Raw genomic sequence first — 26,564 nt, 5'->3', positions numbered from 1 at the left:
CTCTCACTTACAAGTGAAGAGGAACAACACTACACTGTAGTATTAAGTGGTTGAGAGAAGAGTGCGTCAAGTAGTCGACAACCAGCATTCTATTTTTTAAATACAGGAGTCAACTACCTAACGCACTCCCCCTCCTCCTTTATCCAAAATACACCCTTCATTTTTTAATTCAACTTTCAAGCGTACATTGCCTTAAACCTTTGACATTAGAGAAATGTTACGACTGACTCTTTCAAAAGTAAAACTCTCTTCATAGACTCTTTGCCAACTCATTTTTTGCACAATGTTTAAAATACTAACATGTGAATTAATGTTGAACTGTGAAGTGACAGAACTCATGGAGTCCCACTTTCAAAAGGCCCCTTAGCATCATTTAAGCAGTTAAACATTAATGATCTATGCTGAATGCATAATAATATGAAAATACTGAATGGTGAAATGGTTTAGTTACGTTTTACATCCTCTCAGCTGGTGTCAAGCACACAGTCGGTACCAAAACTCAACAAACAAAAGCAAAAATGGAGAAAAAAAAAACATGATTTCGTGTATTGATCACGGTACTATTATAACTGTACATAAGATCGGACAAGCCGGATGAACATTCCGGGAAAGCCTACTTGAATGACATGCCATAGAGACAACTTTGGCATTTTAACGAAACCTAGTTTTCGGCAACTAAAGCCGAGTTATCACCATTAGAGAAGGGAACAAGATTGTCGTGTGCATCGATGGCAGTTACGCTGTCCAAATCTTTTGTATCAGGTTCACCACCCTGTTTTTTTTTAAATGGATAAAAGAAGGGCACACAATTGAGAAGAGATAATGAGATAATCATTCTAAACGTAGGAATACCAAGTCGTTTGATATACTGTACTCAGACATGGAACACACCTGTTCAATTCGTTTGATATCATGGCTTCTCTTGGAAAGTTCCCTTAAACCCCCCTGCAAAAAGTTGATGGTAAATTGTACGATATATGAAATCTCTGCTACAAAAATACTAAGTGCACATAATTAATAAAGGCAGATTCACAGGTATTGCAGAAAGAATGCCTATAGTGTATTCTCCGGAAATCGGAGTTTAATGAATTCATGGTCGAGAAAACTTTTAAAACTTAAAATTGGGAGATAAAAACGTAAATTCAAGTTAAATTAACACCTTTGTATATTTTACGATGCATGAAAATTTTATGTGCTCATCTCCACAAATAGAGCAGGTACATCGAATGGTGTTAGAACCATGCTCATCCACCAATCCATGCTATCACCCTTTATTCGATATCATCTCTCCCAAGCCCGAACATATATTTATTCACAACAGACATTACCAATCTATAAAATCCTATTTAACAGACAACACCTCTAAAGCCAAAGTCTTCTATAGGATTAGTTGGAGACTCGGCGTTTTTCAGAGGTCGACCCGTCAAACATAACTTTTGTCAGTGATTCATGAGAAGCACAAACAAGTCAAAGATTAAATACGATGTTATGGCTGGAAGAGGGCGAAGGATCCGTAAAAGAGGAATGAGATCATAACTACTATGCATTCTAATAATGTCACAAATAAGATATCTTTGCAATAAAAAAAATGAAGTGATTAATTCATCGTTACAGATACTGACCCTGTTTGCCCAAAAAAGCCCACAAGCATTGCAAAGAGACCTTGGACCAGATGGGCCGCGCCGCATCATTGGTGTGGACTTTGAACTTATTCCACAATGCTTGCAGCTGGACGGGTAGAACATGCAAATCATAAAAGATTGAAGAATAGTTAGTCACAGGTAAGACACAAAAAGCACAAGAACGATAAAAACAAATATAATATGCCTTTAGAGATAGGATTTTTTTTTTTTTTTTTTTTTAACTATTATTAGGGGGGGAGGGAGAAGAGTTTGAAACTATCCACCAAAATCTTAATTTCTTTTTTTCTTTAAGAGTACAAAACTCTACAATATTGCATAGACTCACGAGGTTTCGGTATGGCAATCTTCCTGCCCTGACTCCTGGCCAGCAGACCAGTTACTATCTCCATCTGACCTTTTGGAAGAAGAAAATTGCCCCTTGTTTCGTTGCATCCTGATGTAGATATAAATGAATCAAACATTCAACACTAAAAAATAAACAAAGCAGAATGCAGCATAATGCAACAAAAGAAAGTAATAATAAGCAACAAAAGAAAAAGTAATAGAATGCAGTCTCATCATATCATGCTTTCTTCCATTGATCAAATGAGTAAAAGCATATTAAAGGAGCCTGTATAATCCAAAACAAGAGATATAGGTTCTGTATATTTTCTTTTTCATGGACTAATTGAGGTATTCTCGCTTTTTCCAGATTAAATTAGCTTATTGTCAAAATAATGTGCTACATATAATCGATTCCACATAGGTATCACAAAAATCCCACCACATCCAACCGGCATTAATTGATAGATCCCTATTTATAAGGAGAAAGCTGGTTTTGTGTAATCAAACATTTCAGATGATATTGGTTAAGCATTATGTATAGATTACTCTAATATGAGTCATGAGTGTAGTAGAATGATGTAAAAACTTAAAAAACTGAACTATGCCAACAATTAAGTAGAGAATCAAGATCCCTATGTGGCATTATAAACTATACTGGAAACAAAATGTTAAACCATAAATCTGTAACCGACGTGGCTTGAAAAGAAATGTAATATTATTCTTGAAACTATAGACAACTAAACTTATAAAAATGAAGCCTCACTCATAACTATACAAATCTGTCACCATCAGCATAGACACAACATGTGCGCTGCTATCTAACCCGCACAAAAGGTTATTTGATTTAAACTCAAGCGCAGATACAGAACATCACAGCAATGAACAAGGTAACAGAAAGGAATCTCGATTATTTCAATTTAACAGGCACATGCAATTTTTTTACTCCAATCAATTTGAGCAGAAGAACATCACATAGACTACACCACCTGACTGAACCTTTTGTTTAAAAGAAACAAACCTGAGTGCTACTTCTTGACGAACACCATATCTCACTTTTTTGTCAAAGCATCGCTCTTTTCTCTTTTGACGAAACCTAAATAATGATGCTGCTCTGTGAGGTTGACTACATCGGGGATAATCTTCCGTAGCCTACACAATATGAAATACAACACAACACACCATCAATAATAGATATACATACGATGCAAAAATTTTACAGTCTTAAGAAAGTAAGAAGTAAGAAGATACCCTCTGATTCTGAGATGCCAACTCCGTCCCTTGAGCGTTAGGAGATAATTCATTACCCCCCAACAGTAATAACACTGCTTGAACCTTCAAAAACCATCAAAATACACAAAAAGTTAGTAACCAAAGAAACTTAACTATAACCATAATTGCATGGTGTTGTTCAATGAAGCAAAAATTTTGCCTAATTTAATAAATATTCAAACTTTTCATATTGCAGAGTTCTAGTTCCTTTCAGCAACCAGCAAAACATCATCGCAACCGCAAGCTCTATAAAGCCTTAAATTGCCAATCAAATTCCGATAAAGTTCGTACCTTTTCAGGCGTAACGGCGTCAAAAACAAAGACCTGGCCGCGAAACGACAGCGTGAGCTGGCTGGAGCCGTCGTAAGGCGGACCGCGCAATTCGGAGCTAGCGGATCCGCCTTGAACGTAGACGCCGTCGGAGCTAACGTCCTCAACGACGACGATGCCGCCGTCCTCGAGCGTATGGGAATCGTATTGAATGTGGGCGTTGTCGATGGAGTCTGCGGCGCCGGCATCGTCGTCGTCGCAGGCGGGGATCGGGTTTGGCATGGTCATGTCCTGAGAGTGTCCGTACATTGAAATTGGAGGAGGCTCACGAATCGAATCGATGGTCATTCAAGCATTACACAGAGGACCCGGTCAATGTGTGAAACCCTAACCCTAGCCCAAAATCGAATCGCAGGCTTCAGTAAAGTGTTGGTGTTTTGGGGAAGAGAGAGATATCAGACACCAGAGAGATAGTGTGTGAACGACCGGTACAACGAGAAATCCCCCTGTTTGAGGTCATAATTACGACGAATGCCCTTTCGCTTTTGTCTCGAGTTTCCGGGACAAACAAACGCAACCGTCCCATGACATCACCCGGGCTTCTTGGGCTTCGCAGGGAGAGAGTTTTTGTGGGCTAACTCTTTTCTTGATTTGTCACATCTCTCTGCACATACAGCAAAATGAATCAAACTTTCATTCCTCTTACTTACAAATAATGTATATTTGCGGTAAAAAATTTATAATTAGAACCGTTGTGTTTTTAAATCTTCATTTGAAGATCATCTATGCAAATAAAAAATAGTAATAATTTGAATCGAAGATCGTTTGATCATTCAAATATATCAAATAAATAAACGGAATGTGGTGGTTAAAGGTGACTCCAACATGATTATAGATGGGATTCTCAACCGATGCAAGATTCCTTGGAGGCTCATAACTATTTTCGAGAACATCGAATGGCTGACGACCTCTTTTTATTCTATTTAGTAGCAACATATTTATATAAAAGCTAACTTTTTCGTAGATGTTATTACGTGTATTGGTCACAATGTTGACAATATTTGTATTTAACTGTATGAGTTCTAGGTGTTTCCAAGGATTTTCCTTAACTTAATAGATTTATATCCTTGCGAAAAAAAAAATAAAAATATTTGGTAACTACACCATTAATTTATTTGATATATAACTAAACGATCTCTGATTCGAATGATTTTTATAGGGATGATCCTCAAACGAAGATTAAGAAATTGGACGGTTCCAATTATGTAATTCCAATAGTACAAATATGTTATTTGTATTTAACTGTATGAGTTCTAGGTGTTTCCAAGGATTTTCCTTAACTTAATAGATTTATATCCTTGCGAAAAAAAAAATAAAAATATTTGGTAACTACACCATTAATTTGTTTGATATATAACTAAACGATCTCTGATTCGAATGATTTTTATAGGGATGATCCTCAAACGAAGATTAAGAAATTGGACGGTTCCAATTATGTAATTCCAATAGTACAAATATGTTATTTGTATTTAACTGTATGAGTTCTAGGTGTTTCCAAGGATTTTCCTTAACTTAATAGATTTATATCCTTGCGAAAATAAAAATAAAAATATTTGGTAACTACACCATTAATTTATTTGATATATAACTAAACGATCTCCGATTCGAATGATTTTTATAGGGATGATCCTCAAACGAAGATTAAGAAATTGGACGGTTCCAATTATGTAATTCCAATAGTACAAATACGTTATTTGTAAGTGAGAAATAAACCCATTCCCAAGGAAGAACGCGTATTATTCAAATAAAATTTTAAAATATATCACGACTAATATCTCTTTTATTCTCTTCTCACCTAATATCTTTCTTCACACACTACTATAACACACAAAATTTCCTACAACGAATGGCAGCAGAACACGTCCTTCATAGCACACCTCTCCTTGACCATCTGGCCAACAGAAAGCCTAACGAGTAGTGCTCATTCCAGTAGTGCACTGGTCACACCACTCGGAGCAGTCACATGCTCAGGGATCACATCGAGGAGATACTCGATCAAGGGCATTGCCAGGAGTTTACTCGTCACTTGATGGTTGAGTTTGTAAAGTTGGCAATGGTGGAAGGCTTGGGTGAATCGTTAAGGACTAGTGCCAAGGAAATGAAATCGGATGGTGGATGACTTTATATGTTTTCTCGACGCGAAAAAACTTGGGAGATTATGTCACAAATTGCAACAAAAATGTGTACTTTTGAAATAAGTTAGCATTGCCCCATTTGCATTCATGCAATCCTCTTAGCATAACCGTTACCACAAAAGTATGGAAAAACCGTAACTACTTCAGAGAATTTATGCAAACTAAATACGCTACACAGAAAGGAGAACAAGGGTTTTCATTGCTTTAGAAGAAATAAAAGGCATTGCAGCCCGTCTATACAAAGTTCGGAGAATTAACGCTATCTACCCGGAAAGGGAAAAATCGGAGTTGGCCTGCCACTGGTTAATACACAATATTTGAAATCCAACCTACCAACAACATTATTGTACAGGTATGTGTTGATGCCCCACAAGACGGAGATGAAGGACGATAAGTTTGTAAGAAGCCAGTATTTTACCATTTTGAAACGTCGCAGAAAAATTCACCTCACGAAGTTCTCGAGCTCTGTGTGTTTTACATTAACATAACTGGAGCTTGAACATGCTTAAAAACTGTTCAAGCAATTCTTGCCGAACCATGTACTCCCCTTCACTGTCTTGACACACCAAAGCATCAAGGAGACAAAACCAAAAAAGAAACGAGTCTCTGGCCCTAGCATGTGATGGACATGGCTCAATATTTTGAGACCATTTGCAGACGCCTGTATTGAAAGTTGACAACATGATCAAAATCTAATGGCAACACAAACAAATACCGCTATAATTTCAATTGTCATAATGGACACTCCAACCACAATTGTTGTGAGAATCTAACAAACACGCGCACTTAATATCATAGAGGTAATAAACAATTGGTTCATGAATACATATCCTGTCACATTTCATAACTTAAGATGTTGACGAATTCAAGTATTATCATCAGAGAAAGAACATCCAATATCAGTTGAGGTCAAATCATTGTTCCAAAGGATATTTCCTGAAACACTCACACTGAATAAGGTAATCCTTAACTAAAGAGTTATAGATTATTGATGTTTTATGTGCAAGGGCATTATATGCAACAGACCGTCCAACACGTTACTAGAACTTCCATCAACCTATGAAGGAATGGAGAATTGTTACCGTATGCCAAGATATGTTTGGTTTTTTGGTTTATGTCCAAATAAAGATTAATGTGCATCTTACTGGATAAAAAAAATAACGTGTTAAACCAGTACAAGAACAGTGAATATAAGACCTATAGAAGAAAAATCAATCACATTTGTTACGTCTCTATTGCCCAAATAATGGCAATATAAAGTAACTGAAATTCAAAAAGTGAACTTGAGGAAAATGGCTACAGTGCATACCTTGATTCACCTCCCAAATCCTCACTCACCATTAAAACTGAACGGCTTCCATCACAAATGGTCAATTTATCCTGTTGAAGAAGGTTTGGATTTTGAATTTCGAGGAAGGCCTTTGCGAAGTTGAGTATTTTCTATAGAATATACGAGAATGGTTCCATCTTTTGTTCCAGCTAAGAGGCATTCTTCTGGGGTCACCGTTAGAGATGTTATAATCTTTCCAACACCATCATATTTCTTTATGACCTCAAGTGAATTCATAGAGCGTACAACTATTTGCCCTTGGTCACCGGCACAAACCAAAAATTCACCACACCCACTCAGCTCAACACAGTTGAGGCGTCCATTGGATTCAGAAGAAGCAAGATGTTTACCATTAATTGAATAAAGATGCAAACTCAGATCATCATCAGCATAAAACACAATCCGTCCATGTCGAGAAGCGATGAGCTTTGACAATGCACATCCAGATGGATGGCGCAAGGATCTTACATATCTTCCACTCTGCAGGGTATGAAAAACACAAGTTCCGTCTTTTGATCCACTGATCACAATGTCAAGCTCCACACTGATATACAAGCATGTAATTATATCATCGTGTCCACACAGAATACGAAAAGGAGTTTCAACAATGACATAATCTTTGCGTGGTAGTTCTGTCTGCGTATTACGAGGTCTCTTTTCTTGGGTTCTACCTCGGAAGACTTTCCACACCATGATTGTAGTGTCATAACTTCCAGTTGCAAGGAAGCTTCCATCAAATGTCACTGCAACATTATAATTGTTACATCTTAGAAAGCAATCTTTGAAACCACTAAGAAGAATTGTTCCAGAATAAAAGCCAAAAACAAAACCTCACGCAGAACAGGAGGAAGAATCAGTAGAGTTTTTATTCATTAAATATTAATGCATTGGAATGTTAGCACCCAACTGGTTACCACAGTTCATAGTCCAGAAAAAAGACATGCATGCCGTCATACAGAATTTAAAGATTTTTCCTCAGCATTTCTTTCTTGACTAATGTGTCCTAATCAAGTAAAAATTCAGAATTTACAATGTAAAATGCTACCATGACTAAAGTAATAGTAACTTTCGCCTAAAAAAAAGTAATAGTACCTTGCCCAGTAAAACTGAAACAACTAAATCTATTTTTTTAATAGATTACTATGATCATCATGATAACTATCCATATTGCATAAAATCGGCACCCCAAAAAAAAAATAAAAAAAACCCAATATTGCACCACCCTTTCTTGAATAATTGAGGGCAATAATCATGATTTTGAAAGCAGACAAATCTACTAACTTTTATTCAGGAAGTAAAGTTTCCCTATGCAGGGAATCATGTCCCACGATGATTTATCTTTATGATCAATCTAACCATGTATAAACAGATAAAAGAAGGCTATCAAATCACAACATTAGGACACAAGCCTTGACTCACTCGCTTAAAGAACCAACCACAACATATTAAGACTACATGAGTATTGGGTGCTAGAAAAGGTAACATAACCCAGACATCACAGTAAGGAACCACCAAATGGCCCTTGGACAAGAAATCGTTTCACTTTGCATATGCTGTATTTCATCTTTATATATAAAGCCAGCAGCTCCATTTTGGGGTCACGGCTTCACCAAAAATTTTGGGACAAAAATGCCCCCCAACAAAAAAATTCAAAAGCCAATCCAAATTAATGCATCAAATAGGGTATTTTCGTCATATAAATATTTTTTTTTTATAATTAATTTTTTTGGTACAGTTTTTTTAAATTTTTTTTATAATTAGTACCTCACAATGGACTAGCAATAATGTAATTCAATCAGTTGTTTATTAATATTATTTTCTCTATTTTTAAACACATTCAAAACATCTTAAGAGGTGCGTAGTGCCGATTATAAAAAAAGGTCTTTTGCAAGTGCATAATAATGTGATTCAATTGGTTGTCAAATGATTTTTTTTTTTTGAACAAACGATATAATCTACCCTAAGAGGGAGGGGGTGGGCTAATTTAAATAGGCCGAAGCAAACTTTTTCTTTACCCTTGACATGCATGTTCCATAAAGGAAACAGTAATTTCTGCTTCTAGTCAAACATACCTGCAACACAACTAACCACATCCTTATGCTGTCTGATGCTTTGTACCATTCTGCCATCATTTAAGGATATAACCTGAAAGCTATTTTCCCAATTGCCACATGAGATCAAAAAATTCTCAGATGGTGTTTGCATGGTTGCAAAGCATTGTGCTCCAAGTTCAACATTTTCAGCTGAAGGACTCCCAATTTTACGAGGAGAGAGAATATCAGAACCAACGCCAAATGAAGGATCCTGTACATGTTAATTTAGTAAGCAATAAGCATTCTAAGTACTTACCATAAAAACTCAAATCAAAATTAACAATAAACAATAGAACAAAAGCCCAACCTGGGAGCTAGAGAAGGTAAAATTTCCACCAGATTGCAGTGAGGTTGTCAACCACATCTTAACTGACAAGGTGAGACCCTGGCTTACAAGAACAACATTGGAGTCCACGGTCCGAACATATAAAGCAGCTGACCGTGTATGACTTGTACTACAAACAATGGAAGTCAAGTTAATAGAACCAGGTGCAAAGCGCAAAGGATGTGCAATTGGAATAGGCGGCCCTCTTCTTGGGTGTTTTTTACGGAAAATCTGAATTGGTGTCTGGCCAAAATTTGCAATTTGGTCTTCAATAGCTGACCTTTGCAAATCATCTTCCATGGTCTCCAGATCAACAGCACCTTCATACGTTAAGTAATAAAAAATATTTGCAGCCTGCATTTCAAATTTTCAATAATATTTTCAGTGATCAGTATATTTGTAATGAAGTTGTATTAACCAATAGAGAATGTTCAGGACACGAATTATCACATAGGTACCTCCACAGCTGGTTTTCCACGCTGCTTGTAACCAAATACCAAATCTATCCAATGGTGTAGATTAGAGCTAACATATTCGCTTTCAAGGGCTTCTCTGTTCTTGTTAATAAATTCTTCAGGTGAGCCCTGAATAAATAATCGGATCAGTATATATAAAAAAAGAGTTAATAAATTCATTAGATGAGCCCTGAATAAATAATTGGATCAGTTAGCAAGAAAAGAAAACAATGCAAATGAAATGGTGTATCTAATGTGAATAAATCTCACGTCATAGAAAAGAATGAAGATGAAGAAAAGAAAATGAGAGCTTCAAACCTCAGATGTCTTATTCCAAAAGAAAAGTTTCTAAAGTTATATGTGTAAAGCAGAAATCCTTCACACTGGCTTCCAAAATAATGAGTGACACCCCTATTATATGTGGTTAAAGTTTAATGCATTCTATTATGGTGCAGTCTCAGTGATGGCAAACTGTTTATAACCAAACAAAGAAAAAAATTGGCAAGGTCATATGTGTTAGAAACATGCAGACAAAAGGTTTGTGTCTTGTGCATTTGTAAGCCAATGGTGAGTGTGACTATCAAGTCCCAAGGCAAGTATCATGACTGATCCATTTGGGTAAACAAATCCACCCTTATTATTGTGTTAATTTTTTACTTCTCACATATTATCAGTGTTCTCCTAAATGTAGTCGATTCCTACCTGCAAAGACACATCAGTTAGCTAGAGTGCACTTTTGGTCTATGAAGTAGACCATAATCAACTTGGTCAGTATGTTCTTTACATCCCTCGATTTGTAGTCAAGGCAGTGTGGTTCCAGAACCTGTTGATTTTGGTAGATTTTCTATAGATATGCACACTGATTTCCTACAGAACTGTCAAAGCTTTGCCATTGAATGCGACTGTAACTTTTGCCCAACCTACACTTCCATTCCCAGAAGGGTCACAGGGTTCAATTTCCACCCAAATTAAATAGGATGTAGAATGGTTTTGAGTGGATTCACTAATCACTCCTCAATCTGCATGAGCTATTAACCGTCCAAAATTTTGAATTGCTACAACACTTACTATCACCGTAATATCTTTCCACAGGCACCCTTTGAATTAAAGCAAGGTCGATGGATCTTGTGCAACTGTACAAATTCACTGTGTTTGTTTCAACTATCATTCTAAGTTCCTCTTTTTATAAAAAATAGGTTTATTTTTTGCTATGCCCCCTAGAACTCATCAACCACCACCCCCCCCCCCCCCCCCCCCCCCGGGGGGGGGCAAAAACAAAAATAATAAAATATCACCACCATACACCCTGAAACTCGATATTCACTCCGCTCTGCCTGAATTTTGTCAAATCCGTTAAAATTGGGTTAAATGTGCTGATATGGAAGGGTAATTTAGTAAACATATCTATGTGGCATTAAGAAAACCATTTTTCCTAGCCACATGCCAAGAGGTGGGAAATGGTATGCATTTGAAAGGATTAGGTGGGTTTATGGATACATTAAGGAGAAGATGTTACATACCTTGGCCCAGGGTGGGAGACAAACATCTGCAATAGGTTCACCATCTTGCTTCACACCAAAATGATAAGCATTTGAATTGACAAGAAACTCTGGCATGTAAAAGAACTCCGGTATTAACTCCTTCACATCACTTGTATTAGAAAGGCAGTTCTGATATGTTCCCTCAATGCTTTGAAAGAGACGGTCAGCATGGTCAAATTTACCACCCTGATAAAAAGAAACAGGTAAAATTCATGGACCATTAATCAGGATTCAGTACAGTAAGAAAGTAGACAAATGATAAGAGATAACGATAGCTCCAGGAAAAAAATAAAAAAATAAATAAAGAGATACTACACTTAAGCACCAACTCTATAACCTTAAATATAGAAATAGGAAATAAGATTCAAAAAATCATAAAGCTAGATTTTCAGAAAATACTGACTAGAATAAAATTTTCTAATAAACAGTGATTTTTTTTTTTTTTTTTTTGAGAAGAAAAAATAACAATTTATTAAAACAGTAACATGAATTACAAAATAGTGGATAAAAATTCCACCATCTAGCAAATCTAGCTAAATTAGCCCGTGGTCTTTTGAAAACCCTATATAATGTGTTGAAAATTATAGTCCTATGTCCAATTGTGGTGTCTCGTGATGATGTTCTTCATCAGAACCTCTATATCTTTGGTAAAATCTCACGTCAAAAAGAATCCTCTAAGAAATATTAATAAAAAAAACTGACACCTGAAAAACTTACTAGCACCTATGTTTTAAAAGGCGAGGGGTAAAGCCCCAAGGCGTTTCATGGGTAGTCTCGAGGCGTGAGGCAACAGCCTCATGGTACCTAAGATTATAATATTTTATAGTCTAAGCGGGTCGGGTTCACCAGAGTTCCGACCCGACCCCTCTATAACTTCCGTTTCCGGCCATCAGAGATGGCGAAATTTTGTGCCGTTCGAAGGAACTCCTCACCACTGGATCCTTGTACATAGCGAATTGAGGCTGAGAAGGTTTTAAAACCTTGCACCAACCTTATGCCGCCTAGTCTGGCTGGGCAGAGGTTTTTTTTTATAGCCCCACCCAAAAAAACCACCTAGGCCAGTATCAAAACTAGTTTTGAAAACACTGCTACGCACACATCACAGATCACACTTAAGAAAGATGTAAAATTAGAACTAATGTGATATGAATTCCAAGATTAGGCAGAAACTCATACTTTGAAATTTTTAAATGAGAATAACCCTCCACTTATTGATAAACTATCGCGCTCATGCATGTGAAATTGCCCATTTGATATCCACAAGATGAAAATAGAAAATGAAAAAGGAGAATGGTGATGGAAGGATAAAATAACCATGAAAGCAATACAGTGATGTGGTTTGTTGGGTAATGTAAAGTAGGGTAGTGGGGCAGTTTATGTAGTGTGTAGTCTATATATATATATATATATGTTTTTTTTTAGAAGAAACTATATGTGTAGTCTTTATTTTATTAGAACAATTAAGTCAGAAGATGAAATTGTTCACAAAAGATAAAGGCTCTCTAGGAATCACTTTATTTTAGTTGAAAACAAGACATATAACATATCATAAGATACTTAAGGTATGTGATACTGTCCATAAGAGTACCTGTAAATTTCGATGGAGAGAAGTAAATGGCTCTAATCTCAGAAGGTAATAAAGCACAATCCCCATGCTTGAGTAATGAGACCCATAGTAAAAACTGCAAATGTTAAAAATGCAAGTGAGACAACAAAAGAAAGACAACTTGGGGCCTAAAAAATCGTTTAGTCTTGACCTGGCTTTGGATATTACCTAGGTATATCAGGATCAGTGAAGCTACGATACCTATCTTCAAATACCTGTATGGGGAAGCACGCCACCATAACTTTTGTTAAAGACAGATGCACAAATATGTGAATTGATTATGTTTGTCAAAGAACTTATGAGATACAAACCAACCTCAAATCGCTTCATATCAAGTGCTCCAACCGGTTTTGAAAGATCCCGAAAGGTGGAAGACTTGTTAAAATCAAGAACCTCAGAGGAGTAATCAGCCAAGACCCAAGGAAAGACAGGGTATTGGGTCAAATCATTATATGATCTTCCAGCCAGTGTATTGAGAATCATTAGATATTCAAAATTTGTCATATCCCTCCTCCTCCAGCTCTCTCGAGCAGTTTCTGCCATCTCCAGTGCTACACGTCTATCAACAAATGAAATAGCGCCATTTTTGTCCCGACCACTTCCTTTTGGAAACAAATATTCATTTCGGGTAGCAACTATCAAGGTTCCAGTATCTTTTGCATCCTTCTGGGATGCAAAATTCAAAAACACTGGTGCAGATGAATCACTGAAGAAAATCTCTATTGCAGAATATCGAAGCAAATAACGAGTCCAATAGACAGCTTTTATCTGTGATCAAGAATAAAGAAATAAAGATGACTACAATACGCAAGATATGATAAAAGCAAAAGCTAAATGCAAATTTCTCCAACCTTGCCAATATTCCATCTCCTGTGGCGCTTCATAATTTTTAACTGTTTTCTATTAAGAACATTTTCATTCGTTGCATCAAATTTATCAACTGTGGCTCCCTTCTCAGCATCCAAACCAAGATATAGAGGCTGTTTCAGAGACTTTTGCTTTTGATCAGGTTTGGTGAAATCATGATTATTTGAAGCATCGAAATTTCTGAAAACAGATGATCCTCCACTACCTTCAACCAAAAATTCACCAAAGAAATGCAAAACATCTTTCATCACTGCCAAATGTCCAGCTAATTTTCTTTTTGGGGTTACAAGCACACAAGGAACTGATGTAAGAACCTGAAACAGAAATCCCGACGTTAGAAGTTTAATTTCATTTTTATAGCACAAAATCATCTCTCCCTAGTTTTTGTAAGAACCTGAAATAATATACCTCACTAGTTTCTGTCTCAAGTGAAGAGGATGAAGAATCTTTTCTTTCCTGCATCCAATCACCGCTGTCTTTGGATAATTCCGAGCACTGGCTGTCTGAAGTATCTTTAGGGAGGGTGGGTTTCTGCCCACCAAGTTCATTATCAATTTCATTTGGTTCTGAGCTCCCATCATCAGTTATCTTCCATACCCCTTTCAGCAAAAACCGCCTCATTTGCTCAGGAATGTGCCCAACGAAACCACATTTACTTTCATTAACAGGAGGTGCAACCTCATTGCTGGGCACAGATGATGAAGGATGACACAGCTTTTCATCAAAATGATAATTCTGTCTCAACTTTTGCCTACGTCGCCAAGCATCTTCTATCTTGTCAAGTTTCCAATGCCTCACAGCACTATTTGGAAAAGGATTAGCAGACCATGGACCTCTCTCATCAATCAAAGCACGAAACATGTGTATCCATTTTTCCTGAAAAATTATGTTAGTAATGACAAGCACTGATAATATGCATCACAAATCGGAAAAGAAAACAACAGTAATAATGAACAAAAGAAGTTGCAAGTTCCTTGTTTATTATTCATTTTGAAAAGATATGTTCAATAACAGAAAAGAATGGGCCACATACAGCAACATTTTGTTGCTCCTCCTCATGAGTGAGCTGGAATGCAGCTCTTCTGCTGTCATCTAAAGCAAGAATGGAGGCCAAGCTACTCTGTATCTCATCTTCAAAAGCTTTCCTGGTATTAGATTCTGCAGAGGAATTTTCATCCATCCTAAGTTGGAGCTCACACAACTGCCTTTGACGATCTGTATCTAATGACTTTGTATATTTTGCCTCATCAGCTACCTGAAAAATAAAACCAAACAGTAAAACAGTAGATGACATAGGATTACAACAAATATTTTGCCTCTTATTATTTTATTTTATCTTATATCTCAAATTAAATAATAAACCATGTTTTAATTACAAATGGTACAGTTATTCCGCATTTTACTTATTTATTTTGGTAATATCGCGTTTTATTCTCATTTCTTAATCTGTCAAGTAGAACAATTAAAATATTTCTAACCTTACTAGTTAATACTACCTCTGTAACTAAGATTCATTTTATAAATTTGTGTTCTATGAAAGGAAAACCATAGGGGGCCCGTTCAAAAACATGAAACAGGCATGGGCATGTTCAGCCCTAGGTCTAGGTCAATCGTGCATGGCACCACATGGACAAAGCACATACGGAATTTATGTGCGACGTTTCGGCATGGCTTGACAAAATTTTATACATTAACGCTGTATATCAGAACTATAACATTTAAATTAGTGTGAGTGTGGGGACAGAAGATAATATATATAACATCTCTAAAATAACTTGCAAGACGCACTGCTGCTAGCACTCGATCCCTCTGAATTAAATTCTGAATAGATCCTGTTTCTTTTACACTATTTCCCGAGTCCAAGGAGTCCTCTCTCCCCATCATGCTAGTAGCCAGCATTGATTTGCCAAAGTTGACAGTTTCTCGAATCAAGTGTGATATCACATGAAAACGAGCACCATCATCCAACATTCCAAACTGCGACCTAACCACAAGCAAAGCCCTGGCCACAATGTTAAGTTAAATTTTTGTGAATAACACTATAACAAAGAAATCAGAGTTTCCCCCACCCCAAAAAAAAATTTAGAACAAATTGTTTTTTCTTATTATCAGTGAACTTGGTTAGAAACCTCAAAGGCGAAAAGTGGTTACCAAATGAACAGCTGCAATCTGCTTTTGCTTTGCTCGTCATCAGCTGCCAAGAGACATGGCAAAAGCGAAATGACCTGTTGGACGCAACGTGATGCTCTTTCCAGAGTAGATCTGCATAGATATAGGATGACAAGTCTAAAAATAATTCTTGGGCACCTTTCCCCTCGCAAGAGCATTGCCTTGTCAACATTTTTGTTAGGTTTGCCACCTAGAGCACTGCCTATCCCTCCTGATACAACAACTGCAGCTACCTCCGCAGCAGGAATATTCAGAGATTCTACTAAGCCACGTGCTCTTTGGCCTAAAGATGGACCTGCAGATGGTGATGGCTTGGGGGACGTCTTGCTTGGTCCCTTACCATTCATCTCACTTATGATAATCCACAAATTGTCATACATATTCCACCACTTGTCATTTACTATGTCATCTGCATTATTGATTGGCTGCTTGTAACTACCAGGGATCCTAAAAAAATAAGTCAATCAGACCATGAATTGTATTCATCATTTTTTTGAGAAGAAACTATAACAATTTATTAAAAATGAAAAGTGAAATACACAGAAGTGGATAAGAAATCCACCAAGAACAGAACAAGAAAATCTCTCAAGAGGATCTGATTACAAGTAGGAAAACCTCAACCCAAATCACTTTACAACTGCTAACATATCCCACAGTATGTGAGAAAGAGAGTAATTCTTAAAATCATTCGAAACTGAAGCCCAGTGGGCTGCCCAATATCTTACTCTTCCCCATAGATCTGCTAACACCACCACCCCACCCCCCCCAAAACACCAGTATAATCCTCAAAATTTCTTTTGTTACGCTCCAACCAAATGTTCCAAAAATCCTTTTGTATTCATCATAAATCATCACACATCGTGAAAAGGAATGATAGTGACAACGGTACAAGTCCTAGAATCCAACATTGTCTCGGTCCACAAGAAAATACAAATAAACAAAGGAAACTGCACAAGAACTTCAGAATTGAAACGAGAAACCTCCTAGGCTCCTAAATCCAACCAAGAGTTATCGCTGAAGAATGTCATAAACTAAGAGAATTCTTCCTTTGATGTAGCCAACATGGACCACAAACATCAGAGTTTAACCACCACAATTTTGTAAATCTTTGTCCTCTCCCAGTGATTGGAGATTTGGGCATGTTGCCCTTTTGAGGAGACTCACAAATATCTTGTGTAGATGAACAATGCATCAAGTCAAGAACAGAATTAAATTATGCTTCTGAATCTAACTACTCATGTATGGCCAGGGGATTATACGCAATCTATTCACCTAGAGTTAAAAATATCCAAACAAAATAATGCACAAGTATTTTCCTGGCTTATTAATTTAAAACGCATGGAGAAAATTGAACACTTGCTTCGGAGTCTAATAAAATTTTATAAAGTGTCTCCGCTTTTTCAAATCTAAGTACATATATACGAAAATGATAAATACACGCTTTTTCTCCTTCCACACACCCCTGTTTAATCTTTTCTGTTGTTTCTGTTTGATTTATTCAATCTAATGGCCAGAAATAAAGAGGCATGTGAGAGGCTAAAAAGGGTATGCGAAAATCAGCTCCACAGATTTATTATATGAGGAATCAGTATAACATGGGTCATCTGTACGACGACAAACAAAAACATAAGGACATGAGGTAGAGGAATTGTGGGATAGAGTTCTATTTGGGTGTTATGATGGGCTTGTGTTTCAATTGAGTATAGGGATGTGGATTTTTTTTATTTTTTTCCTTCATCTTTTTATGCTGTCTTAAACTGAATAGAGTGAAAAGCCAATCAGAGATAAGAGTTTGGCAGTCTTAATGTAATTTGTACGCTCACATCCTGTCACATTGAATAAAAGGCATCTCTCTTCAATAAAAAAATGGTTAATAGACAGATCATCAGATTACCTAAGTAGTGGTGTAGCATAACTGCATTCAAACTATTTTTTATTTTGATAAGAAACACAAGTTCTATTTGGTGAACACAGAAGGAATTACAAGAAGCATGGACAAGTAGTGTTTACATTTATATGTTTAATAGTCCAAAATTGGCCGATTAGCATAGTTATAGGCTTTTTTCATGGGAGTTGACTCCTAGCCTTTCTTTTCTTTCCTTGTAATCAACTATGTACTATTTAATCCTCCTTCGAGAGAAGAATAATAGATCACGTTATTCTCTTTACCTGTAGGGAAATCTACAAGTACGCCATGAAACACCTAAAACAGCAGCAGAAACATAAAAACCCAAACAGAAAACCTAAGGGGTTGTTCAGTATCCTTCTTGGATCCAATTTTTTGTTTTTGAAACGAATGAGTATTAAGTAATTTAGCCACATTCATCATTTTTGAACATGAAATAGAGTCCAAGAAGGACCCCAAACAGGCCCTAAGGGTTTCGGGTCACAAATTCTATTTACCTCTAGAGAAATCTACAAGTAGGCCATGTAACACCTAAAACAGCAGCAGAAACATCTAAACCCAAATAGAAAACCTAAACCGACAGACAGAGCACCATCCCAGAATGCCCTCAGTACTAGACTCCCTCCAGTGCAGACTGGCATAACTACATACAACTATTATGACAACATTAACACTATTCATCTGGCAAAATTAAATTTAAGCAGATTCATCTAGATAGGTTAAATCCACAGAGACAGTATTAGCGACTGATATCATAATGGGCATCAGTTTCAAAAATAAAAGTTGCAACTCCAGAAGCTAGTACCTGGATGTTTGGCTATCAATTTCTCCTTCTAGCACTTCATACAAGGCAGAGCCATAATCTTTATGGCGTTCTAGCTCCAGCGAATCCAGGGAAAAGTCAGAGTTACTTGCCGGAAACTACAAGAAAGTCAAATTTTAATTGATAGTCTCACCTCTGCAACTAAAATGAAATAAACAGAAAATTACAAGCCATTTCATAGCATTGAAAACCAATTAAGCAATGCTTTTGTGTATGCATATAGAAGCAGATGGTTAACAATTCATTACTGAAAGAAAATTTAAGGAACCATCAACTGCATTGGCTGACTGTCACCAGAGTTCGTCCAACATACCCATTGGGAATTATTGGTGTAGTTGACATAACAGAAAACTGGTGAAATAAGTGAGCATGTGATGTGAAAGTTTAGAACTGTGATGTGATTGCCAAGAGATAAGAATAACTGGTCATATTTTGAATTTCAAGTCATCTATCCACAGCTGAGGAAAGATGGAGAGCATCTTAATAAATCAGAATAGGAAGACTGAAGTTAGAGAACTGCAATTGGAGTGTCACGTGATCATGGAGTATCCACTAATTGAAGCAGTTGATTTAGCAAACTGACTATAACGCAGATCTGTTTATGTACTTTTGTAAAATGATAAATTATTGTATTCATTGTTCTTTTTTATTTCTACTTAAGCTTGGGTGGTGTCGTTGAGCATGGAAGTAGCTAGGATATTATGATCTCAATTCCAAGTAAGCTGATTACCGGAAGTTTTTGGTCTATTTCAGAGATAAGCATCTCATCGACCAGTCTTAGAAGGTATAATGTGTTGTCCCGGCATGGTTGCGAGATGAAGATATTCTCTTCAGAAGACAATTCCACAAGTTTACTGATCAAATCCTTATATATATCTCGAAGCAAGTATCGAAATGAAATGCCCCCCTGCCAGAAAAAGTAGAAAAAAAATAAAAAAATAAATAAAAATAAAACTTGAGATCATATAAAGTCTATAATTAATAAGAGATGTAGAATAGCACAGTGGATTTTAACGTACATGTTCACACTGCATTAGTAGGAAAGTCACTGTATCTTCTAACTGCTGCCACCCACCTTTGACAGAATGGACATAGTAACAAAGAACTACACCAAACAGATTCCTCACCATATCTTGCTCGTTTTTCTCATTGTCATCTTGGTCTTGGGGATTAACCTTGTAGTTTTTGAATACACCAAGCTTTACACAAGCTGTTAACCAGGCATTCCAGCCAAATTCCTATTCAAAACATTTCAGTTAGGAGAATTTAATAAAATAAGAAAACGTACACTATAAAACACTTGTAGCGCTAAATACCATAAAAGCTTCAACATTTGAAGGATCAGAATCAAGAAGATCAAGTATGTCTCTGATAATTTTCATTCTTGAACCTGCATCCTCACAGCCAGACAGGAATCTGAAAATAAGAACCAAAATTTGCGGAAGGAGAAAATGAGTGCTATTTGCTTTGCTTCTCTGCCTTTCAACCTGGTGGTGTTTCTGTAACACCTGTAAATCCGAAATTAATTCTCAAGTAAGTTTGCCCAGTATCCTGTTTGAAAAATCAAAACAAGAATGCAACAATAATTGCACAGCTACAATGACAGGATGAACTGCAAATTTTTTATTTTTTGCTTTCTAATTTTCTAAAACTGTGTTTCAAGTACCTGTTTGGGGCTAGCACCACCAAGAAGAGCATCAAACAACGAAGCACACAAGTTATCTGTTTGTGGAAACCTGAATAACCTATCAGACATGCCTGAAAAAATTGGTTGCATCTTCATACTAATTTTTTTTTGGCCATCTGAAAGAAACCGAGATCTTCCAACTGCAAGATTAAAAAATCTTGCTCCCTTCTTCTCAGATGGAAGACCAACCAAAAGTCTCCCAAGGAGTTGCAAGCTGAGCAATCTAATAGGTTCATATTCCCTATGGCAAGAAATGAAAAACAAAATCAGAAGACAATATATAACAGCATAGGTCGTGTTTCTTATCGATCTATACTTTTAACGACATATAAGTGACTGTATTCTGAAACAATGATCTAGAAAAGAAAAAGATTTTTCCGCCTCAGTTACGTATAGTGATTTACAATCATATAAGAGTAGACTTATTCGAGGAGAAACCAATAAGCAATTTGAGCAAAAACTCACCATTAATCATTGAGAAACATATTTAGATAATATTTTTGCAATCGTGCAATTATATCTGGAAGCAACATCATCACTTTTTGTTGAGCAATAAGCATGTGGTATTTGGTGATAGGAGGGGTTCTTTGGGTGGAGAGAAATTGAAGAAGCATTGAAGTTATGGTGGGTGTGGAGGTACTTTGCGGTAAAATCAGATTTTGGCTTTTGGGTATCCGTATTTCAAGAACAGCTCTATCCTTTTTCTGCTATTTTAGTTTACTAGAAGCCAGCTCTACGGTAGTTCACTGCATTGTGTTGTGATATGGTCAGAATCTAAAATGTTCCATCTCTGGTAGTTAGCTTCAAATTTGTGTCTTTCAGGTGGACTACTTGTTCTCAACTTTGTATTCATTTAAAGATTTTAAAGAGATTTTCTCTTTTCTATGAAATAAAATGCCAATTATGGAAGGGTGGTGCAATTCACTAGATCAATCCTAGGTTTCCCTATTACTCTAGACAGACCAGTAATTATATAGCTATTGACTGTAACATACAGAAAAAACAATATATATACGTATAGCTTTATCAGTATTGTTGCCAATTCTCTAAATCCTTAAAGTCATCACTAATCTTTTGAGCCAATTTAGTTTAAGTACCAGACTACTTTTAACGGTAAAAATAATTGCCTTTTTAAGTAATCATGTTTCTCAAATTCTTCCAAGTCTATTCTTATTGATGCACACTTCGGGAAGCAGTAGTTCCACAATCAAAGCACCCCAAGTAATAATTGAGTTCTTATGGTGCATTTGGATGGACTTTAAAGTTCCATGGAACTTAGGCTAAATTTGTAAGCAGTGTACTACAAAAACTAGATAGACAGACTTGAAAATGACTAGATGCATTACAATTAAGATAACTTTCAAATGATTCCTAGAAAGGTGTCATTTGAAAGTCCTTTGTTTAGGGCCTTTGTAGTTCATTTGTAATGTTTTAATACTAGCTTTGTAGTGCTTGGGTAGTTCATTGGTAGTGTTCTAGTGCATTTTTGATAATTCAGTCTAAAGTTCCTTGTTACTTTGAAAGTCCCTCGTCCAGACAGAGAGTAAGAGAACACTTGAAAATAAGGTCTTACCCACATGCTCTAGTGTGAAGATTTAATTTATACATCATTGAATTCATAATATTCAATGCATACCTCTGAAGAAGATTAACAAACATGTGACAACCACCAATCAGGTTCACCTGCTCCAGGAAAGCTGCAAGCAGTGGTTTTTGAGAAAGTGCTCGAACAAGCATATGTAAAACATCCTCGATACAGGTTGAATCCTGACTTGTTTCAAAAAAAGCTATTAAAGCTCTTATATCTGCGGCTGCAATTTTCTGCCTGCATATTACCCAGGACATTTTTAAGATTTCACTTAAAACATGAAATGAACAAGACATGATAGTCTGTTATGTTAAATTTGTTTGTTGGAACAGAAAAAACATGATCATAGCTATATGTTTGGAAACAACAAAATCCTTCTAATGAAGCGAAGAGCCATACCTGAGGCTCATTTCACCAAGGCTCAACAAAACAAGACGAATTTTTCGTATCTCTTCATTACTGGGTCTCTCCCCAAGAACTTGTTTTGTGATGGGATGAAGAAGAGGCGTGTTTCCAACAGAAAATCGAGATTTTGGATTATCCCAATAAAATTGGCGTATTATATCAATAACACGGGGGAGCCGGCAAAGGCTTTTAAGTAACCTTGGGTCATTATCAAACTGCTGGATGAGAAACATATATAATTCACGCTGCACCTTATAAGCCGTATACAACCAGATGAGAGGGTTAAGAAATATGCTGGATATAGCCTCTTTAGTAAGCAGCTCCGCCAAGCCTAAAGGTAAAAAAAGGAGAATAAATAAATCTGGGCAAATGAATGATTCAGAAACTTCTGCACAATTTACATGGGATAAAAAAAAAACTACAGATATACGTATTAGCCGTTTATATGAGATTTTTTTTTTTTTTTTTTTTTTTTTGTGAAGAACCGTTTATATGAGAATTGAGAAACAGTTAATGATGTATACCGCAGTTTGCGACGACATAAAATAGGTGTTTTAAAGCTGAAAGTGTTTCCAAATTAAGCTGCTGAGGAGGAACTGATTGCAACAAGAACCCTAGTATTGAGAATCCAGAGAGAAGATGCATCTGTTGTTGATTAGCTAAGTTCTCATCTAGAACAGAAGCTATGAGCTCAATAACTTCAGCAGTCACCCGTTCTCTCGTGATAATAGGCAATGTATGCTCAAATTTCCCACTTTCTTCACTTTCATATTTTTCAGACTGGGCAATAAGAGGAAAAAACACTGATACACCTCCAACACAGTAAATTATCTGTTGCAATAAGCGTCTGGAGCATTGCTGCGTGCCAACCATCACAGTTGCTTCAAATGAGTTCTTATCTGATACATGGTCCAGCATTGGTGAAACATTAAAGAGTTTCCTGCCATCACATGCCTGAAAGAAGAGACCAACTGCTTAGAGTACTCCTTTTTCCTTATAGGATAACTAATGGATTAGGGTTACTTCATAAACAGACACGAAAGATTATAGAGAACTAGTTTTCTAATAAGACTATAAGAGAGAACCTGTGCATTAAGTCCAAAAAGAATTTTTGATGCAAGACCATCTTTGGCATCAAGGATCCCACTAAGCACTGGGTTATCCTTAGATGAGGCAGCTTCACTGTCAAGAAACGAATACATGTAGCTTGGTCCAAGAGAATATATGCCCTGAACTTGCTCAGAAGAAATGGCATCATTAAATACATAAACAGGACCAATCTGACCGAGGAAAGGATGTGAATCTTTTACAGATTCCAGAGCCAAATCGTCGTCATGCAGGGGTATATCAAATTTTGCGCCAATTCTACAACTTGTTAATAATTCATTAACTTTGGCATATCTGAAACACAAAAGTATGAAAGTAAGGGATAATATTTGTAACTAGACAAAAGATAAAACAAATCCACATGTGAAGGAAGAACGGAGGTAGCCTCCAACCTGCATCTTTCAGAAGAAACGAGATCACCATCCACGTAACACCTCAATAAGCTACCCCCAGAAAATGCTCTTCCAATGCTATGGGTTATACATAGAAAATGCCATTTCTTTCTAACAATATTAACCTGTAACTGGACCGATTGTCGCTTCAGATTCATTGACTGGAATCATGAAAGACATCATTAGTGGCATGACACTGGTGGTAAGCTTTAGGATATAGCAAATGAAAATGACTAAAATAGCAACAAGATTGAACACATCCACATTTAGAATATGAGTCAAGCACGAGAACATAGCCCCCAACAATATATTTACCTCATAAACAAGCTTGTCCTTTGCAAGTGCAGCCATACACCCTCGTCCATTTTCTGCAAGAAAATTGAAAAGACCCATTTTTCCACTTCTGGGGAAATTCTCCACGCGAAGCCAACATGAAAAAGAAAATCCTTTATTCAGAGGCCACTGCACAGGCGTTTTTATTATGATCCCCTACAAGCAAACAAGAGAGAGAGCGGGAGAGAGAGAGAGGATCAGACACAAGATACAACAGATAAAATAATTTATGGCATTTCAAATAGCACAAAACAATTAACAATATAAAACAGAACAGGAAAAATTGTACATATGTAGGGTCTAGAATTTAGAGTTTATAAAGTATGAGAGAGGCTACAATTGAGAGGGAGTTATCTTTAAACGTTTTATTCATATGATAACATCAATGAATCAGAACTACTTAAACTTTTGGGATAAGGATGACACAAGACATGACCTTTTAGAGAATAGTATCAATATACATTAAGCAAGCATCCAAAACCAAGAGTAAGTAAATAAAACCATTTTTTCGGTCAACAAAAGAACTCTCATTAACAACAGTAGAATTTACAAAAAGTCGATAAGAAATCCACCAACTAAACCTAAAGTACTAAACCAGACCTCTCAAATAGGACTAATATACAAAAATCAAAACTTGAATCCAAACTCATATTCCAGCTGTTAACACAACCATCATTACAGAAGAATAAGAATCATCCCTGAATTCATTTGGAACTGATGCCCAAAGAGCTGCCTGGTATATCCCATAGTTCATTTACGCCCACTCCCTTGTAATCCTAAAAAATTCTTCTATTACTCTCCAACCAAATGTTCCAAAAAACTGCCAACACCAAACAACCCCACAAAGCCTCAAACTTGAAATAAAAACTGTTATTTCAAACCATGATATGTATTCAGTTGACATACCAACCAAAAGAAGAGGAGAACACATTAGACTAGACAAAATTATGGGGATGGTGGTGACCTATAACCTACTCTTAACTTTTAAGAATATGCGCAATAGGGCTACTTTTAATTACTTGGAATTTTTTAGCAGGATTTTATTAGTATGTTAGCATTGGTCCCAAGTTTTCAAACAATTCAAAAGATCAAACTGAACTACTAGTCCGAACTTGGAAGTACCACCTCATTTTCATTCTACTCCCTTTGGGTTGTGTATTGGTTATAATTTTAGGTGGTTGCTCTTGATGGACTCCTTGTCCATCTTGTTTTCCACTTCATTCAATAAACTTCTTGTTTCTTGTAACAACATTTTAAAAATAAAAAAATAAAAAAAAAATAAAAAACAAAGAAAAACAAAGGAGCTTCCGAAGACAGAGTTGGACTTACAGAATCATTCCCAGTGAAGTCAAAGAAGGCAGTAGGACCCTTTTCATTTAGCATTGACAAAACACTGGACAACAATAGTGAGCAATAGTTTTGCTGATTCCCAATTTTCTCACTTCGGAGAAGGGCAAAGATTTTGCGAATGTCTTTTCCAGATGTGCTATGTCCACCAACGACCTGAATTAGTTGGGCAATTTTCAAGATAACACTATCATTGTCTTCTTGTGAAAACCAATCAAGAAGAAAATTAAGCATTCCTGCTCTGACGCAGGAAGCCCGATTGGAAATGGAATCCCTCAGTAGTTGTTGAAACACATCCAGCCCGTTATGCTGCAACGAGTCACTGCTCTGCCCAATCATAAAATAGAAAGCAATGATATAGAAAGATATAGACTTTGGGAAATTTGGACATGATAGAGAACAAAAATAGAAATGATCACCAACCTCCCGCAAAACACGCAGATAAAGTATAATCACGTCTTCATTCTGCACGGAGAGAAGTGAAAAAGAAGATATAATTACAAGAAGCAGGACACAGGGATTTAATTCCATAGCCATAGTTGGTGCAAGTATAAAACTCATAAACAAAAAATAAATCTGTGGGCATTATGGAAAAGAAAAGTCCTGAAAGGGGATATTAAAAACTTTCTGGATAAGGTTTGCTTTAGGTAGACACCTTTATTTTAGGGCCTGATTTCATATCAAACTTTCCATCGACAAGCATATCAAGCAAAGCATTCAAAAGTCCTTCACTTGAGCGTGACTGACAAAACTCCAACAGTAAGCTTTGCAATGTCTGGTATCCCTTGCCTGCAAGAACTCTAAATGTAGCCTGCAAAAATATATCACCCAGTCAACATTAGTAACTAGAAACCTAGAATTATGAACAAGAAAAGGAAATTGTAGTACC

The 26,564-nt window shown here is 36.5% G+C and overlaps 2 protein-coding genes across 3 annotated transcripts in view; both read right to left on the bottom strand.

Annotated features, from left to right (window-relative positions):
- Positions 1-372: 372 nt before the first annotated feature.
- Positions 373-4,003, bottom strand: LOC137740153 (GATA transcription factor 25-like). Its single transcript, XM_068479973.1, has 7 exons — positions 3,528-4,003; positions 3,216-3,299; positions 2,986-3,116; positions 1,969-2,076; positions 1,623-1,728; positions 892-945; positions 373-772 (listed from the first exon to the last, which is right to left on the bottom strand). The coding sequence occupies exons 1-7, from the start codon at positions 3,852-3,854 to the stop codon at positions 662-664; spliced, it is 921 nt and encodes a 306-aa protein (XP_068336074.1). The 5' UTR covers positions 3,855-4,003; the 3' UTR covers positions 373-661.
- Positions 4,004-5,883: 1,880 nt separating this feature from the next.
- LOC137708566 (BEACH domain-containing protein B-like) overlaps positions 5,884-26,564 on the bottom strand; it is a 32,612-nt gene continuing 11,931 nt past the window's right edge. For both annotated transcript variants that reach the window (XM_068447678.1, XM_068447686.1), the window contains 28 exons: positions 26,331-26,486; positions 26,099-26,140; positions 25,658-26,002; positions 24,311-24,484; positions 23,996-24,156; positions 23,582-23,897; positions 23,021-23,450; positions 22,491-22,827; positions 22,140-22,328; positions 20,483-20,744; positions 20,133-20,324; positions 19,836-20,054; positions 19,547-19,723; positions 18,799-18,914; positions 16,070-16,534; positions 15,707-15,920; positions 14,952-15,173; positions 14,327-14,794; positions 13,903-14,232; positions 13,367-13,819; positions 13,220-13,266; positions 13,034-13,127; positions 11,425-11,631; positions 9,908-10,033; positions 9,432-9,803; positions 9,104-9,335; positions 7,011-7,774; positions 5,884-6,362 (listed from right to left, as the gene is read on the bottom strand). In XM_068447678.1, the coding sequence (XP_068303779.1) occupies positions 7,077-7,774; positions 9,104-9,335; positions 9,432-9,803; positions 9,908-10,033; positions 11,425-11,631; positions 13,034-13,127; positions 13,220-13,266; positions 13,367-13,819; positions 13,903-14,232; positions 14,327-14,794; positions 14,952-15,173; positions 15,707-15,920; positions 16,070-16,534; positions 18,799-18,914; positions 19,547-19,723; positions 19,836-20,054; positions 20,133-20,324; positions 20,483-20,744; positions 22,140-22,328; positions 22,491-22,827; positions 23,021-23,450; positions 23,582-23,897; positions 23,996-24,156; positions 24,311-24,484; positions 25,658-26,002; positions 26,099-26,140; positions 26,331-26,486 (7,044 nt within the window). In that variant the 3' untranslated portion in view covers positions 5,884-6,362; positions 7,011-7,076. The remainder of the gene's footprint in view (positions 6,363-7,010; positions 7,775-9,103; positions 9,336-9,431; positions 9,804-9,907; positions 10,034-11,424; positions 11,632-13,033; positions 13,128-13,219; positions 13,267-13,366; positions 13,820-13,902; positions 14,233-14,326; positions 14,795-14,951; positions 15,174-15,706; positions 15,921-16,069; positions 16,535-18,798; positions 18,915-19,546; positions 19,724-19,835; positions 20,055-20,132; positions 20,325-20,482; positions 20,745-22,139; positions 22,329-22,490; positions 22,828-23,020; positions 23,451-23,581; positions 23,898-23,995; positions 24,157-24,310; positions 24,485-25,657; positions 26,003-26,098; positions 26,141-26,330; positions 26,487-26,564) is intronic.

Source organism: Pyrus communis, chromosome 1 (genome assembly GCF_963583255.1).
Source record: "Pyrus communis chromosome 1, drPyrComm1.1, whole genome shotgun sequence".
Classification (NCBI taxonomy): Eukaryota; Viridiplantae; Streptophyta; class Magnoliopsida; order Rosales; family Rosaceae; genus Pyrus; species Pyrus communis.
The sequence above is the reverse complement of the archived record's forward strand: the minus strand, read 5'-3'. Positions and strand labels throughout refer to the sequence as shown.

Coding starts and splice junctions, on each gene's coding strand:
- LOC137740153 (XM_068479973.1), bottom strand. CDS start 3,854: ATGACCATCGATTCGATTCGTGAGCCTCCTCCAATTTCAATGTACGGA. Junction 3,300..3,527: donor ACGCCGTTACGCCTGAAAAG/GTACGAACTTTA, acceptor TGGTTTTTGAAG/GTTCAAGCAGTGTTATTACT. Junction 1,729..1,968: donor GATTGCCATACCGAAACCTC/GTGAGTCTATGC, acceptor CTACCCGTCCAG/CTGCAAGCATTGTGGAATAA.